At 41.7% G+C, this 19,074-nt stretch overlaps 1 protein-coding gene across 7 annotated transcripts; it reads left to right on the plus strand.

Moving 5' to 3' along the window:
- Positions 1-733: 733 nt before the first annotated feature.
- Positions 734-11,059, plus strand: LOC106812948 (solute carrier family 25 member 44-like). Of its 7 annotated transcripts, none has more exons than XM_014816962.1 (5): positions 734-767; positions 5,342-5,616; positions 6,915-7,923; positions 8,189-8,316; positions 9,138-11,059. In XM_014816962.1, the coding sequence occupies exons 3-5, from the start codon at positions 7,185-7,187 to the stop codon at positions 9,324-9,326; spliced, it is 1,056 nt and encodes a 351-aa protein (XP_014672448.1). In that variant the 5' UTR covers positions 734-767; positions 5,342-5,616; positions 6,915-7,184; the 3' UTR covers positions 9,327-11,059. The 7 variants fall into 7 exon arrangements, with proteins under 7 accessions (XP_014672448.1, XP_014672447.1, XP_014672450.1 ...); XM_014816963.1 differs by lacking the exon at positions 734-767 and adding an exon at positions 781-847; XM_014816961.1 differs by lacking the exon at positions 5,342-5,616 and having other exon boundaries at positions 738-767.
- Positions 11,060-19,074: the final 8,015 nt, after the last annotated feature.

Raw genomic sequence — 19,074 nt, forward strand, 5'->3', positions numbered from 1 at the left:
GGTACAATATATATGGTATACACAAAGTTGTACCAAGACTTGTACATACACAGAAGTGTACCACTAACCCTAACCCTAAACATACCTCATATAATAATGTAAACATAATACTAAACAACCTAAAACTATCTCGGGTAGATATCTGCAGTACTTGATACGACAACGACCCCATCTGAGTTAGTACCGGTCCACCGGAGCCCCCCAACTCTCAAGTGGCACATATACCTACCCTATTTTGTAGGTAGTGCCCCCCCGTCGGGTGTGCATGTGTGCGTGTATGTGTGTGCGCGTGCATGTGTGTGTCTATACATCGCTTCATCTTATCTATATTATCTTCGCTTTATTCTATAATTCATCTTATCACATCGTATAATAAGTAATGCGCGTGTGTGCGGGTCGAGTCGCTGATGGCTAACTGGAAGACTGAATATAGCTAACATTAGTCATTAATTCCCGGTCTTTTCTCGTGGCTTTTGCTTACAAATTATTGCGATATGTACGATTATACCAGAAGTAGATAATAGGGACCCCTATTACTTACTTCTGATTATACGTATCTGTATAGCATAATATCATATATATATATATATAATGTTATCTATTTATACAGTTTCCATGGTCAGAATCATAGAGCTCTTCCTCAACAGCTGTTTATGTGCGTCATACACTGTATCAAATTACTATCAATCAAAGGTATCAATGAACAGAACGTTTCTCTACGACACGACAGGTGGCAGCAGAGCAGCAAACATGGAAACGTGCGTACGGTAAACACAATTTTGGTTAAGCTATTTCGATATAAAGTTATTCAACTGTACGTGGAACGATTAGATAATCGGTCTTCAAGGTAACGCACGCGTTATTTAAATGAAATATTGTTCGCGTTGATAATTCTGTAGGCTGTAAAATTGTATCGAAACGAACAGCTGAAGGGCGTTTGATGGACGAGTTGTCACCAGAGGCAGTCCACAGTGCCAGTCATTGACCTTTGCGTTGTTACAACTTACAAGGTTTGCTTGGCTCAGCACAGTACTCACTGACTTGGCAGTATTGGCTGGGAGCCTAGGTAAAATTGTATGTTTAATGCTGGTTTTTCTGCTGTGCATTTCATTATGTAATTAAACTAAACTTGGAATTTGGATAGGTACGGTAGGCCTACCGTAGGCCTACAGTGCACGAATCAGTCGAATGAAGTTAAAATGAATATTAAAATGAAAATTTATATTCATATTCATAAATATGAATATTAATATGAAGTTATTATAATCTACATATGCCAATAAAGAACTCTAAATATATATATAAAATTAAGGAATTTTCCGTACTATGATGAACCTATATCATATCGGGAGTGAATAATAATAGCGCAGTATGACTCGCTCGAAACACAAGAAATTCAACATTTCCATGCTCAATTTACCTATGATTTATTACGTGAAATCCAATAAACATGACATCAGAACTAGCGGTGAACATCCAACTTGTCCTCACACTTTACTGTGTATATATACCTCTTATTATGTAGTTATAGCTTCGAACGTCAGACGTGGTTTCAATTATGTGCACAGCCAAGTGACTGTCGATCCCACACTGTAAGCGCGAACAAGAGGCAGATTGCTCTGAGACAGCTGTTGGCGGGTTTCGGCAGGGATTTAAATGCAACTTGCAAAGACGCACGTGCTTCTATGTGTGCAGGCTCCCTGCACCGACCGCTGGCTCTAACCCACTGCCGAACCCCGCCAACTGGTGTCTCAGTGCAAGCTGCCTCTTCTTCTTATTAGATTTCACGTAATAAATTTAAATTTAATCTCTCTTTCGTGCAACTAGTTATAACTTAATTTTAAATAAGCTAAACCAGTAATTATCAAATATACTTACAACTAAATTCGCTATTCCGCACGTTGATCAGTAACATGGATGCAGCCACCAGACAATGCTCCTCGAGTGGCTAGTTCAGACGTGCTTTGACGCCACATTTTTATACGGCTTGTGTACCCAAGGAACCTTAAAGGCATAAGACGACCATTGATTATGCAATTTTAACGAATGCTACAGTAACTGGCACCTTGTGTAGTTAATAAGTACATTACCTTATAGCCAAACGCGTATTAGTTTGTCCAATATCACTGCTGGTTACTAAGAAATATCCAATTGAAATCCGCGGTCAAATAAATCCGTTGTTGACAGTTACAACCCGCCATGCCGGCTATGACCGGCTGTAACCGGCGAGGCGGTGTCATACAGATTATAGTGCACCGGACATTTTCGCACGTATGCTCGGCCGTCAGTGATTTCGATCCTTGTGGTCTGAGTGCGCATGTCCGTACGTTATGTTTTACTCTTGGGATTCGGGAATAAATGTATATATATACGAAGATCTTGAGATTACAAGCAACATATAATATTGTGAAAAGGATATGCCGTCACTGCCGTCACTAGGCAAACAATTTACCCGGGACAAACGATTCGATGCCTCAACATCCTGTAGCAAATGCAGGGCCCTAGCTAGAGATTTTTTTTTTCTGTAGCCAAACAATTAGCGCAGAATCAATTTTCATTAGGCCAATTTGGATTCCTGTTAGCCACATCTGTAGCCTAACATTTTATGAGCACAAACAGGCCGATAAATAATTTTTTCTTTTCTGTTATTTTTTCACAAACTTTTATATGCATGAAGTACAAAACTACACTTATTTAATGCAAACAAACTATTATTCACCACCTGTCTATGACTGAGACACTAACACTATGACATTCACCACCAATGACTCTGACTGACTGACAGAGACATTCAAATTGTCTGAATTTTTTTTCTTCACTGCTGGACAAGGAAATTCTCCTATCTTTTCTAGCACACCACTGGAACATGCACTTTTTCAAAGTCAAACATCTTCTTCTGGGCCTTCAAATTTTGATGGTTAGAATGTCACAAAACACTTTCTGTTTTCAGGTGATTTTCTCAGAGCTGTTTTAACCAAATTATGTCTGCTAAAACCCCTCTCCACATCAACTGTTGTGGATGGTAGGGTCACAAAACAACTACTTTTTACAGTACCTGACGCACAATACGCACGCACGCGCATGCCACGTACGCACGCAGCGCGCGCAGTACAGTATAGGCAGTACTATACACACATTATATGTTATTTACAGTAATACTAATTTTTACAGAAGAAGCTTCTTCACAGCACATGCAGTGAAAAAAATACACGGGGGCTTGGGGCGAATTAGCCCCCGAAAATGCCAAAAAGAGCCCCCGTAAATTTGCATAGAGTTCAATTGCAAACCAAATTTTAGAGTGCTATTTTCCTGCACGCGAGCTTGAAAAGTAGCCCCCAAAAATAAATCATAAAATAAATAAATAAAATTTTTTCCCCTGAGCACATGCATATATATACTCTACTACTTTTGTAACTTCGGGATGCTATTGAACCAGAAAAATTAGCTGCTCATCAAAGCTGACTATATTCCCCAGTTAGTACTTATCAGCTTTTACTACTTTTTACAGTACCTCACACACAGTACACACACAACACACACCTACACGCACGCACACGCACGCACGCACGCGCGCCGCACACACACACACATGCGTGCACGCACAGGCGTAGTAAAAATCATTTGACTTTTGCCAGCGCCGTTGCCGTGCCGTGCCGTGTGTGGAGACAGGCCTTTTTTAAACCCCAGGGTTTCTTCTGAGGGGAAATTAGACAACGGTGGTAATGCACAGTTTGGGGAAAAACGCACATGATGGATTCAAAGGCGTGCAGTAGGCACGAATGTGGATTCTGCAGGCAGACGCGGAGGAGAGAGGTATAGAAGGGTTCTGGGGGTCTCCCCAGCAAAATTTAAAACATTTGAATGTCTTAGACTGCATTTTTGATGCCGCCCAAAAATAAAAATTTCACCCTTTAGTTTAAATCTTACTCTGTTAGCAGACCTACTAAGTCTCACGCTGCGCATTTCGTGGGAGACTCACGCATCTGCACCCATTCTCCCGCCTCCGCCGCAGATGCTCTACGCATTCTCACGCATTCACGCCAAAGAAAAAAAAAAAGAAAAAAGCAGCCCGCGACACCCTGTTACTCACGTCCGTGGCTGTGCACATCGTGGCTCGTGCTTGCTTACTGGACGGCATTGATTGAAGTACGGGAGTGGGGGTGGTGGAGGCGAATGCACTGATTGTTACAGTCGCGCGTGTGTGGTTATTGCTGTATATCTATAGGGTGGCACCGCGCTGGTATGAGAGAGCGACAGCAAAACTTTTCCGCATCGAGGAAAAAGCTGCAATCGGGAATGAAACCGCCGCCGCCGCCGGGAATGTGCGGCACGCAAAAAGAAACATTGCTGTTTCGACGATCAAATATGATCGATGTTTGCTGGGTCATGTTTATTACGGGAAAATTACGTTCGTCACTTTTTTCGCGCAAATAAGACTTTCAATCGCCAGATTACTAATTTGTTCGCCATTGGCGAATTGGCGAGTGGTAGCGAGGGCCCCTGACATGTGAGGTCACGCGAACCGAAATCGATGTTTATTTTGTTGGCAATAAATTTAGCGTTGGCGCCAGATTACACGAATTTACGGATTTCAATTAGACATTTCTTAGTAATTAGCAGTGATATTGGACAAACTAATACGCGTTTGCTATAAGGTAATGTACTTATTAACTACACAAGGTGCCAGTTACTGTAGCATTCGTCAACTTTGGCATAATCGATGGAAATATTATGCCTTTAATCTAGTGCAGCGTAATCAACTGGGCATATACCGATACAATCTAATTGTATCTCTATGAATGTTCACATATCAGACCTTATTACTAGAATAACACTCTTTCTATATTAACATGGTCAAAATAAAAATGTAAAAATTATTAAAACATGATTTGTCCTGAGTGTGAATGATAAATCCGATGGCTCCCAGAGCTCCTATAATTCCTATATTTTCTATAGTTTTATAGGAGTTGCCTATATTTTGGGGAAAATTGTTATAAATCCTATATATTTGACTGGTTGCCAAACCATGTGACTGTATTATCTGTATGATCAGCAGTAAATTTTGGATTTTCTGTATCTGAAATTGAAATGTTCTATAACAATATTTGCAATATCTCATCTCTGATGCAACTGGGCCCTTTTTCCACGAAATGCTGATCTGCAAGATTTGAAAGAGGCTCCAAATACGCCATATACACCCGTCAGTATGATGAGACAACAAATGCACAGGGATGAAAACAGCTGGATATCGCTATCCGTTACTGGTCACCAACTTATGGCAAAATTGTAATCCACCATTTGAAAAGCTACCTAATAGGACATGTTACATATACTGCCGCAGGTGGACTTCAAGGTCACTTCCAACCAAGTAGGCGACAAGGATCTGGACATTGGGGACAAAACACGTCTGACAATGAAGACTCGTGACTGGCAAGGAGAAACCGGTTCTCCTGGGAGCTAGGGCATTCTTCACCTCTGCCACAGAACAAATACTTGGGAAAATGCCTTGCTTTCACGGACATAGACGTGGATGAAGTTGATGATCAGTGGAGACTATACCAACAGGAAACTGTGCGCCAGGAATTGGTATATTATGACACCACAGTTGAAGAGGAGGTGAGAGAGAAACGAATTGCCACCTACTGGAAAAATATCAGTAAGATCTCGCATTCCAACAGACAAAAGAAATTCCCTGCATTACAACGAGGTGTCAAAGCTGTGCTGACTTTGGCTCGTGGCAGCGCTGACATAGAAAGAGGTTTCTTACAGAGTGGGAAAAGTGTAACCGCTGACAGAGTGAAGCATCCATCAACGCTCTCTGCTGTACAGCAGATGGACTGAAGCTCTTCGGCAACAAGCCCCACACAGTGACAATCACGAAAGAGTTTATAGCCAAGGGACGATCTGCTCACATGCACTATGTGAATCGGATTGAATAAGAACGACAGAAGAAGGAAGATGATCGGCGTAAACGAAAACTTCAAGAGGATGAGAGGAAAGAAAAGGACGAAAGAGACAGAAGAACAACACAAATGAGCAACGACCTGAAAGACAGGCATGGCGAGCTAGCCAAAGAAGAAACTGCACATCAGGAGAAGTTAGATGTTGGAAACACACTTCTCGTGGAGGCCAACTATAAACTTAAGAAAGCCATTGCATCGAAGAACCTGAAGGAAGCCTCTGTGGCGCAGACCGGCCATGACTGAGGCTGCAAAGTAAAATATTTGCCAAGCTACAAAAACAATGGAGAAGACCCAGGAGAAACAGAAAACTGTAGAGAAAAGAAAACAGATTCTAATAGATTCATATGTGGAAAAAAAAGCAAAGAAATAGCTGTGGCCTAGTTGAGATGTGAACGCATCGCTGAATATGGACTATCATAGCAGGGACAAACCAGTTTTCCTGTTACCAAGTATATACCTGTGTATAAAAGTTGAACACAGATCGGCCAACACTTTTATTAAATACGCCAAAATGCCCTATAATAAGCATATGAGTTGTCCTATAAACTCCTATATTTGAGAATAAACAGTCCTATATTTCCTATATTTGAATGATCAAAATGTGCTGGGAGGCATTAATTAGTGATATAGCAGAATACAACTTTGTAACTGTTCACCTAGCCAAATGTTGCTAGATGTGCATTAACCTAATATAATAGAAATAACTGGAATGGTGGAAATGACCTAATGAAGGGGAAAATATTGAAAAGAAACAGGCACATAAATATATAAAAACAGCTGGAAATTAAGACGTCTATTTGACAGTTAGGGTATGTCAGAGGATTTTTAGCTTTATATTTGTAGGTATGTTGCACTCGACATACATTAAAGGCTTCGGGGAAAACTCTGGGTATGTCATGGATTTCGTTCAACTGTTAATCAATAATCCATTAATGTCTTATATCTTTGCAGATATAGCAACCTTAACAGTCATGATGTCATAACAGACAGCATCCCAGTGTTCTTCCACGACATGTGATACCTCTCTCTACGTAACACATCTGCCCTCGTGAGTTGTTCCATCTAGTCAAGAACCATGCATCTTCCTACTAAAGAGCAGCTTCGGGGGATGGCGTAAGTCGGACGTTGAAACGACGACATCCACACAAAAGCTCCTGCAGGGGGCGCCTGTGATACGCCTCGAGTCGCCCACTCTGTTTGCGCCGCGCCGCCGTCGCCAAGATGGAAAACGATGACTTTCTAGTGGGCATCATCGATGACATCATCGCGCATCAGTTCACGCCGCAGCTGCCGAGTCAGCGGCGTTCATTCGCGGCCGAGGACGAGCTGCGGACGATCGACTGGCACATGCTGGACAAGCACAAGTTCTACCCGCTCAGCATGACGACTTCGTTCAGCATCCGCTGCCTGCTCTACCCGTTCACGGTCATCAAGACACGCCTGCAGATCCAGCGGCAGAAGACGCTCTACAAGGGAACGTTCGACGCTTTCTACAAGATCCTGCGCTACGAGGGACCGACGGGTCTCTACAAGGGCTTCTGGATCAACAGCATCCAGGTTGTGTCCGGCGTTGGATACGTCACGACGTATGAGGGAGTGCGGCACATGCTGTCGACTTACACCAGTTTGAAGGACAACAAGAAGATCCAGGCGATGGCAGGGGGAGCCTGCGCGTCCCTCGTCGGGCAGACGATCATCGTCCCGTTTGACGTCGTCTCGCAGCACATGATGGTGATGGGTCAATTCTCCGGACGCAACCGGCCGTCGCAGGTCACCGTGCCGACCCTCGGCATCACCGTAGACCTGCGTAGAGGCAGCACGTTCAACGTCTCCATGGCGATCATCAGGGAGCTGTACAAGAACGATGGCCTCGGGGGATTCTACCGCGGCTACGGGGCCTCCATCATGTGCTTTGTGCCAAACAGTGCACTCTGGTGGATGTTCTACCACTTATATGCAGGTGTGGCGCGAATAGGAATTATATGTGGAAGTAAAACTAGCTCCACGTGTGTTTGTTTGCGATATTTGGTAGTCGATGTGCGGTGATGTGTGAGGCCAATCGTTGTAGCAATGTTAGTTGATGCTGTAATATGAACTAAATATTCTCAGTTTCAGAATCTGATTTGAGTTTTTGTATTCGAAATTTGCCATTTCACTTGCCAGCAGTCACTTCTCATTCTCAGTAATAATACGAATAACCTTGATATTTTTTCCTTTGTGTTTAGATGCGCTAAATCACCTGACGCCAAACTACGTTCCACATCTACTAATTCAGTGTGTAGCTGCACCACTAGGTGGAGCCACTACAGCTTTATTGACAAACCCTCTAGATATCACCAGAGCCAGAATTCAGGTATGTCACAGTCGAGTAACAACAGTGATTAACTGTTATACGACAGCCAGCCGAGAATATTTACGTGATACTCAGACGGAGTACATAAAATAAGAGAAAGCATTAAATTTAAAAGGAATTATATGTTCTTTATTAATAGGTTATAGCTTGCCTTATTCACAGTTTAACAACCATATCATTTTTATCACGATACGAACGCTGTGTATCGATTATCGTATCGTGGGCCGCTGTATCGCGCGGTTCACCGATGTATCAGTGAATCGTTACACTACTCCCTGTGATAGCTTCATCTATGTATCGCTACTCACCGATGTATCAGTGAATCGTTACACCCCTACCTGTGATAGCTTCATCTATGTATCGCTACTCACCGATGTATCCGTGATCTGTTACACTACTCCTGTGATAAGCTTCATCTATGTATCGCTACTCACCGATGTATCAGTGAATCGTTACACCCCTGTGATAGCTTCATCTATGTATCGCTACTCACCGATGTATTAGTGAATCGTTACACCCTATCTGTGATAGCTTCCATCTATGTATCGCTACTCACCGATGTATCAGTGAATCGTTCACCTACTCCTGTGATAGCTTCATCTATGTATCGCTACTCACGATGTATCAGTGGAATCGTTACACCCCTACCTGTGTATAGCTTCATCTATGTATCGCTACTCACCGATGTATCAGTGAATCGTTACACCCCTACCTGTGATAGCTTCATCTATGTATCGCTACTCACCGATGTATCAGTGAATCGTTACACCCCTACCTGTGATAGCTTCATCTATGAACGAATCTTGGCTTTGTTATGCTAGGTGGAGCGGCATCCGTTGATGTGGACGGTACGGAAGCTGTGGAGGCAGGAGAGGATGGCTATCTTCACGAAGGGTTTGAGCGCCCGCATCATCCAGTCTCTATGCTTTTCATTCTTCATCATCCTCGGCTACGAAAGCATCAAACGCATGAGCGTGAAAGAGGAGTATAAAAGCGAGGTTCATTGGTGAAATAATTAGTGAGGTGAGGAATGCAGAAAAGTAAATAAAAAGCAGCAGTTGCCCTGGTATTAGGCGCGAATTGTAGTCAGCCTCTATTTTATATTTGACAGTTTTTAGTTCCGATATGTGTGGATATAGGAAATTGATTAAATGTCAAAGATAGAATAGTATCCATCTAATAATGTAACACACGGTGAGTTGGAGTAAACCTCTTGTTAAGTACCTGCAATGTGAGTTTGAACTTCTATCAGCCATCGTAAAGTCACTAGGGTAGAGCAAGTCTAAGCTAGTCATGAAGGGTAAATTAATAGGTAGGTAGATGTTGAGTATACTAGATGCTGACTGAGTGATGTATTTGGAGATTCTTTTGGCAAGTTATGAGCTGTAGCACAGGGAACCACGTTCTCTTGGGCAAACCACAATTAAGACTGGTTAAAGGCTTCCATATTTATCTAGGTGGGTGATATGGTATTTAAATGAGTTGTGGTAGAGATTTCACTGCCTTGTTGATGTCAAAACATATATAACTGTAACACTATCTCACTGCATGCCAATCAGAGCCACTGGTAGTGATAATTTCAAGAATTAGTTTTACTAATGTTTTCAATTGTTATAGTGTCTAGAGCCGTGATACTTAGTGATCATGTAGAAGTATAGGCAGTCATATTTTTCTAGTACATAAAATTAGGAAGTATCATAACTTGTAGGATTGTGCTTGCATTTGCTAGTTTACTAATTAATTATAACAATTAGTAAGGACAACCAGGCTACTTGATGAGTGATGTCGAAACATCCGTAGGTTACTTGGTAATGGGAAATTCATTGCATGCAGTGTATAAAGTAAATGTGAGTAGGAGGTAGCTAGCATCACAATGCATGTTTCAGAGATATAGTGCGGTGACATTAATTTCATTCGTGAATGGCAGCAGCTGTTTAATGTTAGCAGTTCTGCTTAACAATGTACGTATATTTTAATGCTAAGTGGCAATCTGTGCAGTGGCCGGCACAATGTACGTAGCGAATGTTTTTGGAGAAAAAGTCCATTGAAGTGCAAGCTATGCTTATGCTTAGTTGCAATAATTTTAACTGTTATACATATATTTGTCCGACAGATATATGTTTATAGTGTTCTGCGTCCGGTTATTTTATGAGCTGATATATTGTGTAGACAGCAATTCAGATAGATGTGAAGGAGACCAGGGTGGCTACTGTGGTGTAACCGTGTTCTATGTGCTGATGCTGTCATTTCGCTGCAGTGAAGGCTGCGTGAGGATCCTTACATGCTTTATAGAATGTGATTAAATATATATGTTATTAGGAGTGAATAAAAACAAAGTTTGTTTTCATTCACTCCTGATGTTATATGTATACGTGATACACGCTGAAGCATGACATATATATATAGAACGCATTACCGTATGTGTTACATGTATGTTATATATGTTATGCATATATGGTTTATGTATATGTTATGTATATTAGCTTTGTCATGAATTTTTTCTTTTTAGTGCATATTTTTTGTAGGCAGATATTCCCTATTGTTGTTGCACCAAGCAGAAGAAGTAAAGACATAATATATTAGTGCTCACTGTAAGTGTGTGCTAAATTTGCAAAATACCACACATGGCCAGTGTAACCGTGCACATTAGCTGGGCAGTAAGTTATATCTGCATCGTGTCGCGATAGTTTTATAGTCTGTAGGATTCGCCTACAAGCAATACAACACTTCCTAGCAAAACGTTGTTATGCTCTTATGTTTGATTGCGAGCTGCATGTGTACAAGTGCTTGCTAGCCCGCGGTGAACATCAATCGCTGCTGTTCCAGCTATGTTACGCTGGGTGGGGGGGGGGGCAGAACGAACCTAGTGTTGTAACTAAAAGACGGAATATGCTAAAACCTGGGGCCCGTTGTCAGAAACAAAACTAGTCTTAACATTAGCCTAGACTCGTAGACCGTTGACAGAAACATCGTAAAGTTACGAGAATGAAACATCCTCGCAAATTTCCTCTTACCATTAGAGAGCCGAGACCCTCTCGTATTCGTAACTTAACTTTTTTGCAAATAACGCATTTACACAAAGAATTGCAATTATATTGATATTATATTTTATAATAATTAGTAAAAGACGTTTTCATGGAAAACACATCAGAAACACTACTTAGCTATCGATCGTCTGCCAAAACAAACGTGTGGAAGTGACGTTTGTTCTCTCTTCTTTTTTTTATTTTGATGAGTCCTAGCGCTCGCTTCTTGTCTTGATGTGCAGACGACTGAGACGTGAGCGCGTCGTTGTTTCATCAGATATTATTTATAAGTGGTTAACCATCATAATATTCATAAATTGCTGTGATGTACAATAAACGTGATTTTGGGGATTTTGGGGAGTTTTGTGATCGATTCTCATCCAATCAGCAGCCTTGTGACAGCAAAATATCAGGAGCTAATAATGACAAATTTGTCATTATTAGCTTCTGAAAATATCAAGTTTCTGTTATCATGAGTTTTCACATCATCATGGCTGCGATGCGTTTCTGTCGACGCCATTCTCGTAACATTAACATTGTCATTAGTCGTAACTAAGTGCTATATTAGCATTAATATTAGCATTAACTGAACGATGTTTCTGACAACGGCCCCCTGCCTTTTAAAGAAGGCGTCTCCCCGTCTGCGCTTACCCCTTGATCGTTGCGTTGTAGGAGGGTGTGCTCTTACTTATTGAGATTGGGTTAAATTAGGTAAAAGGTTAGTAGGCCCAGCGGTTTCTAAGTGGTGTGAACTAGGATACAGCAAGTACAGTAACTTGCAATGAATACCTTACGTATTTTATTCAATCGCTGTTTTGTAATGCATGTGCTGTTGTAATTGAATTGTTCCTCCAAAGTCCAAAATGAGTGCCTATGAGGATATGACTTTCCTCGAATCATCATGTCAGCTATACTAAGGTAAGGGTTGTGTGTGGTGTAGTCTGTAGATTAGTTATTGTTTCTACTCAATTACTTTACTTGTAAATTATTTGGTAATATTTTTGGCGGGATTTTTGGGATAAAAATCGTGTGGTATCTACGATCGTACTATCGTGGCTATCGACCGAAGATAAATTTTTGTTACAGAAAAATGGGGACATGCTATCCATACGTGTGATCATGTTCGAAATGAAATTTAGTGTTTTTAACTTAAATCTAAAAGTGTACTACGTTACTTAATGACAAAATGTCAATAAAGTTGTTGATTTTTAGCTCATCTGACATAGTCAGATGCAGCTTGTAGAATCGCATGAGCGTACGTCCGTCCGTCCGGCCGTGCGTCCGTCCGTCCGGCCGTGCGTCCGTCCGTCCGGCCGTGCGTCCGTCCGTGCGTCTGTGCGTCAACAGTTGGGCACAAATCTTTACCGCTCGACGTACGGTCACGATATTCGGGGATAGGAAGGTGCGGGGGTAGGTCGCGGTGTGGGGAGGTGGCGTGTGGTCGGTGAGTGGTGTGGTGGGGTGGGGGGTAGCCTAGAATTTAGTTTAGGGGGTGGGGATTCATAATAGTGGGTGGAGATTGGATGGATAGGGCTTTGATCCACGCCCAACCTGATGTACCCTTAGAGGGATCTCTCCACATTGCTAAACCTAGAACCGGGATCGGGAGGTGAAACGCTTCCTTAGAATAGAATTTTTTATGAATGTTTAACTTTTAACTTTTTTAATTTTTGTTTCAGCCAGAACCACCTCCCAGACGTGACAACTTGGTTGAAAGGAATATACCCCAAAATCGATCTATCTATCTATCCATCCATCCATCCAGCCATCGCATGGCATTGGCATGCCCATGCCATGCCACTGCCCATGCCATAATCATCCCATTCTCAATCTGTTATCCCATCCAATCCCAGCCATCCATCCCATCCTCTTCTTATCCCACTTGCCATCGCTATGCCATCCATGGGTTGCGAATGCCGATCTGCATCCCGCATCGCATCCGACCGCCATCCCATTCCATTCGCATCCAATCCAAACAATAACAAATAATATAAATAATATAAAGAAAAGACATGAAAATAATAAATAAATAATAATAGTAGTAAATAATAATAATAGTAAAAGGAAATAGTAAAGTAATTTTTTTTAATTTTTTAATTTTTTAATTTTTGTTAATGAATGTAGTAAAACAAAAACTTATTTTGAAATTAACGCTGAAGTGGCAGAAGTACATACTAAAGAGTCAAAAAGTTAAGGGGGAATTTTTTTTCTTTAGCTGAAATTCGAACCCGGAATCTCGGGTTATGAAACCGAGCTCCTACCGATTACGCTACGGCGGCAGTCAAGAGATGCGGCATAATTCCCACATATGTGATGTATGTAAATCAATAACACTACCAATAATGCAATAATCTGAACGCACCGCCATCTATTGACAAATAGCATTTTTTTCGAATTTTGGTCTCAGCCAGAACCACCTGCAAGACGTGGTGATTCTGAATATATCTTCAGTTACCGCGATTGAGCGAAAAATCACGGAGAAAAGCGAGGTCAAACAAACACACACACACACACACACACACACACACACACACACACACACACACACACACACACACACACACACACACACACACACACAAGATTAGCTTCTTTATAGTAAGGATAGACTACCAGTAGGTATAGCAAAGCCTATTATAGATTTTAGATCTGTATTAGTAGTATCCTAGATATATGCTCTGAGCGCGAACGCGGTGGCAGGAGGGCGCACTTGATTCGGTTGCCAGTGAGTTTATCAGAAGAATACCTGGCTACAGTACACGTCAGTTGAGCGCTGTCGCTCTGCCGCACTTGTTTTATAAAGCTGTCTATCCGTATGTCTTGTTGTATGTTTGGCCGTATGTCTATCGGTCTGTCCAACTAGAGTCAAACGGAAGTGTTAATTAATTCCACAGTTACTCTTAGTCTTATTAGCCGCTCCAACTTGACCAAAATAACTCGCCGGCGCGCGTAGGGTACGTGGTTGGTACGTGTACGCGCGTATATGTATGCGTGGGTACGCGCGTGCATGCGTAGCACATAGAACAAGAATAGAATTCTATTCTAGTTCTATTCTGTTCTATTCTAGTTCTATGGCGTATCTCCGTGTGTGGGTGAGAACGATAGAGAGAGTTAGCTGGTATACCTTTATCAATGACTAACGCGTAGAATCGTACAATAGCGCTATCATATTTGATCATTATTCTTAATTCGTTACCTTTACAACTATTGCCAAAAAAACAACTGGGTCAAATCTGCACCTGGGAGTCGTGAGAAACTGTGTCACTGTGTAATAATTTTATGAGTTATTAATATTAGCGTGAAATTGACGTTTTGTGAAGTATGAGTTGACTAATGGCATGTCAGCATTAATACAAACCTACGTTACGGAAGGCATGAACTGCATTCTTGATTTCTCCGATTAAACATTACCTGGTTTAATTAGTTAGTTCATACTCCCGCTAGAAATAATGACTAGTCAAATGTATTTATTATAATATAGGCATTTCGTTTCACTGACTTACACTGTTACACATAAGCTAAAAGGAGTAACAATTATGGCATCTACTATATATGTGTAATGTAAAATAAACGCATACAAGTGTACGTGTATAGATCTGTAAGTTTCGAATCGTAATAGGACGACCATATGTAGTGAAAGCTTCGAATTGTAATCGCTTTGGACGTCAAACTGTATTAAATTAGGGCTACAACTGAAAGCTGTCTTAATTTCCAGCTGATACATTTCTTTAATACGAGAATACCAGCGGCAGCGGAAACAAGACAAAAACACCAGCTTTCGCCTCCTGACCTAATGCGTACGTTTGTTCCAGCTGTGCGACCTGCATGTGATACTCCCATAGAAATATATAGAGACTACCTATAGAAATATATAGAGACTACCTACAGGGCGTCAAGTTCCTATTTTTTCCTATTTTTTTCTATTTTCTGGGCAATTCATATTTTCTGGACAAATTCCTATTTTTTCCTATTTTTGAAGGCTTTTCATTTTTCTGAATCCAGAATTGTATGTATCCTTCTCAGAATGCAGGAATTTACATTTCAGGTGACCCAATTTTCAAAAAGGAACCCCCAGAGCCCCACCCCTTACTTTAAATTAACGTAATATACTCTTTACTATCACAGATTTTATTTCATCAGGCCATCTATTGAACACATATACCTATTTAACATATTTGTGCTTTGTAGTAAAAATTTATTGCACAATTTCTGATTAATCTTATATCATGTGCATGTTTAGTTTTTATTTTTAATTATTATCACAACTATTTTGTGGGTGCTTATGCATGTATAAACTGCTCAATTTTAACATGCATTTCTCATTAAAACCTTAAAATATTGTTCGCATGTGATGTAACTCCAAATATGTATATTAATAAAACCATTTGTGGTGGATCGGGATAGCTGTAGGGGTGTAGGGAGGCCAGCTAATGCAACAAATATTCTTACTTAACATATATTTTCTCACTAAAATTCCTATTTTTCTCCTATTTTTTCACATCTGAAATTTCTATTTTCCTATTTTTTGAGTGTCACTTGTCACTTGACGCTCTGTACCTATATTAATTCTATGGATACTCTACAACAATCGCACTAACGGGTTAATTCGACCGCGAAACATATCACAACAAAATAAAAACGTATACCAAGAACAGATATAAATGAGATGTGAGTGCTCTTGCGTCTACGAACGGTAGAGCGATACGCCTCGATATTCTCGTGTTGTGATCGTACTGGTGACTCCGACCGAGCTGCGTAACTGCGTAACTTCACGCCTTTGCCTTAATGCCTTTGATGTACCATGCCACATTAATGTATTTGATGTACCATGCCACATTAATGTCTTTGATGTACCATGCCACATTAATGTATTTGATGTACCATGCCACATTAATGTCTTTGATGTACCATGCGAAACCTCGTGGAAGCACCGAAATGTAAAACGGGTCATTTTTGAATCGTCGCTGGACGTGCGCACTGGACCGAAACAAATCTATCAACATGAAAAAGTAGATATAATAATATGTTCTTTCTGCTGGCGTGACAAGTTCGTAGATATAGAGGCATATAAGTGATTGTATTAAAGAGAATGGGTTTCAGCACCGTTCAGTGATTTCCGTTGCCTTAAAAGTCTTTATGATTACGATTATTAACCCACAGGTTAGTTAATACACTAAGTTATTAGCCCACATCATGCTACAGATGAAATGTCACAGCAATTTGCTCGGAGCCCAGTGAAAGTTTTAGGCATTGTCAGAAACGACTGTCGGCACGTTAGCACGCACGCACGCACACACGCATGCACGCACGCACACACGAATGCACGCACGCATAGACTCAACAAACGTTGGCAAACAAATCCCATACAAATCATCTTCATAAGTTACAATAAAATAAATTATTACCCCGACTTTTGTGCCGGATGGTCATTCTACATATACGGGTCAGTCCGGTTCACACACTTGGCGATACCACGCAGAAGTGTGGTCAAAATTGCATGCTAGCTGTCCAACAAATCTTAAACGACACGTCGGTCGTCGATTCCGTTTTCATGTCGGGGAGAGGTTGAGAGTTCAGGAAAGCGTGTTACTCTACTGATGAGATAAATAAGCACAACTGAATAATAATCGGAAATGCTCGGACTTTTAGGACACGCACGCACGCACGCATCACACCCGCGTTCGTGTTGCTATCGCTTGCGGGTTGGTCAGTAGATTATCACGTCAGTAATACGCATGCATTTATATTAGAAGTGAGTGCTATCGTACGCCGCGAGGTGGCGTGATGATTGCTTGACCGACTCGCTTTGCCGCGATTGACCGGTATTACACGAGAGTAGCTAGCCGCTGATCAATACGCGCTCTCATTGTGTTGAACCGAAACTAAACGCAGTTATTGTTGCTAACTTAATAACGCGTGGAGATAGCCTAGTATAGAGAGGCAGCCGTGCGTACTATACTGTTTACGACTGTAGCCTCTACGGTTCGAACACGTAGAGATATAGTGAGGGATAGAGTTTAATGCCTGCACATGATTATCTGTCCAGATATATCACTTGGCGCGCGTGGGGAAAGCATGAATGAAAACCTTGTTTTTTATATATTTACGATTAGCTGTAGATTCACGCTTATAGCGATTGCGATTTGTTGTATACACGTTCAAAACCAATATTGTAAGCACACGCATTTAAACTTTGTTGTTAATTCTTGCACGCTAATTGTAAATCGTAGTAAGATTCTTGTCGCCTATATAGTCCCCTGTCCAGGTTGGTACGCGCAGGCTTTTTAGACAACGCAACTAAAATGTTTTTGTCTTCACTATTCCCTATCGAGTGTAGAGAGTAAGAGTAAGAGTTCAAGAGTATATTCTTCTAATTATGTACTGATGTTCAAAGAAAAATCGTGTTGAGGCTAACCTAAGCTATACTCTACTATTGTTCAAACGTATATAGATGCGAAGGTTGTCCCGGGGGGGGGGGGCACTCACCCCACATTATGGTAGGTGTGTGCCACTGCGAAGTCAAAAATGAGGGGGCTCTGGAACTAACTCAGACCTGAAAATGGGGGTCTCTGGAACTAACGTTTGTTGAATGTGGGATGCTCTACGAATGTTCGAAAATGTAAACTTGTGATGCTCTGAAACGAGATATTCTTAAAAACGCGATGCACTGGAACGGAAGTTTAGGGTGAAAAAGGGGGGTCTCTCCTGCGGCACATACCTACCATGCAATATATATGGAGTGCGCCTCCCCACTGGGAGGTTGTCATTAGATAGACGTGAGCGGCAGCATCTGCTTCAATGACAGTACGGTTACAATGATGTCAGTGAGGAGTATTGGCCTAGGACAATCGTGTTGTCTGGCAATATCCGCGTTCTATACGTAATGTCAGGGTTCGCGTGAGATGAGCTGTTACGGAGGTAAGGTCAGTGTCGATGTACATATACTCATCGTTATACAGACAGCAGTGCTGACTTTCCATTACGTTCCGCCTGCTCGCCGTTACTCCTCTCATCATCCCGCCCATCTCCGCCATCCGTCTGTCGGCGCCAGCTGTAAATAACTGGTGTTTAACCTGTATTAAATTCGCTGCGTGCTTTCGCGGAGTTCATATACACTTCCTATACCTTTGACTCGCCAGTTATAAATGATATGTTAGTAGTGGGCCGAAAGAGTCATGTCGCTTTCTGATTATTTCTTTTTATCGCATGTGTGAGAGATGAGAAGGTGTTTAACACTTAGTATCGCCCACAACATCCATGTATGCATGTTTTGAAGGATTTATACTGTGGGCTAACACCAGGTAGCTGGCCGTCGTTATAATAAAATCGTATTCATCCATGATTTACGTATATACGTATATGCGCCTATAATACGCGTACATTTGTGTGCGTGTGCGTGCGTGCGTGTGTGCATGTGCGTGCGTGCGTGTGTGCGTATGCATGTGTGCGTGCGTGCGTGCATGCGTGCGTGCATGCGTGCGTGCGTGTGTGCGTGCGTGCGTGTGCAGAGTTTTTAGGCAACTAGGATCGCTCAGAGAACGGACCTCTGCCTCACTGGACACGAGGCGGAACCGTATGACCACACTCCTGGCCTGCTTGCACTAAATTTATGGGCGCTCAGTAAAAAAAAAACGATTGCCGTATTGATTGCATGAAATACACCGTCCTACTAAAAAGGCCACCACCCGCCGAACTCGGTCAAATCATGCTTTTACGGAGGAAGTCATTCAGT

This window comes from Priapulus caudatus, unplaced genomic scaffold, assembly GCF_000485595.1.
Source record: "Priapulus caudatus unplaced genomic scaffold, Priapulus_caudatus-5.0.1 Scaffold704, whole genome shotgun sequence".
Lineage (NCBI taxonomy): Eukaryota > Metazoa > Priapulida > Priapulimorpha > Priapulimorphida > Priapulidae > Priapulus > Priapulus caudatus.

Bases quoted from the DNA above. Each gene is read 5' to 3' on its own strand.
- LOC106812948 (XM_014816962.1), top strand. From the start codon at position 7,185: ATGGAAAACGATGACTTTCTAGTGGGCATCATCGATGACATCATCGCG. The intron at 7,924-8,188 runs GTGTGGCGCGAA...CTTTGTGTTTAG, and splicing joins GTTCTACCACTTATATGCAG to ATGCGCTAAATCACCTGACG. The intron at 8,317-9,137 runs GTATGTCACAGT...TTGTTATGCTAG, and splicing joins TCACCAGAGCCAGAATTCAG to GTGGAGCGGCATCCGTTGAT.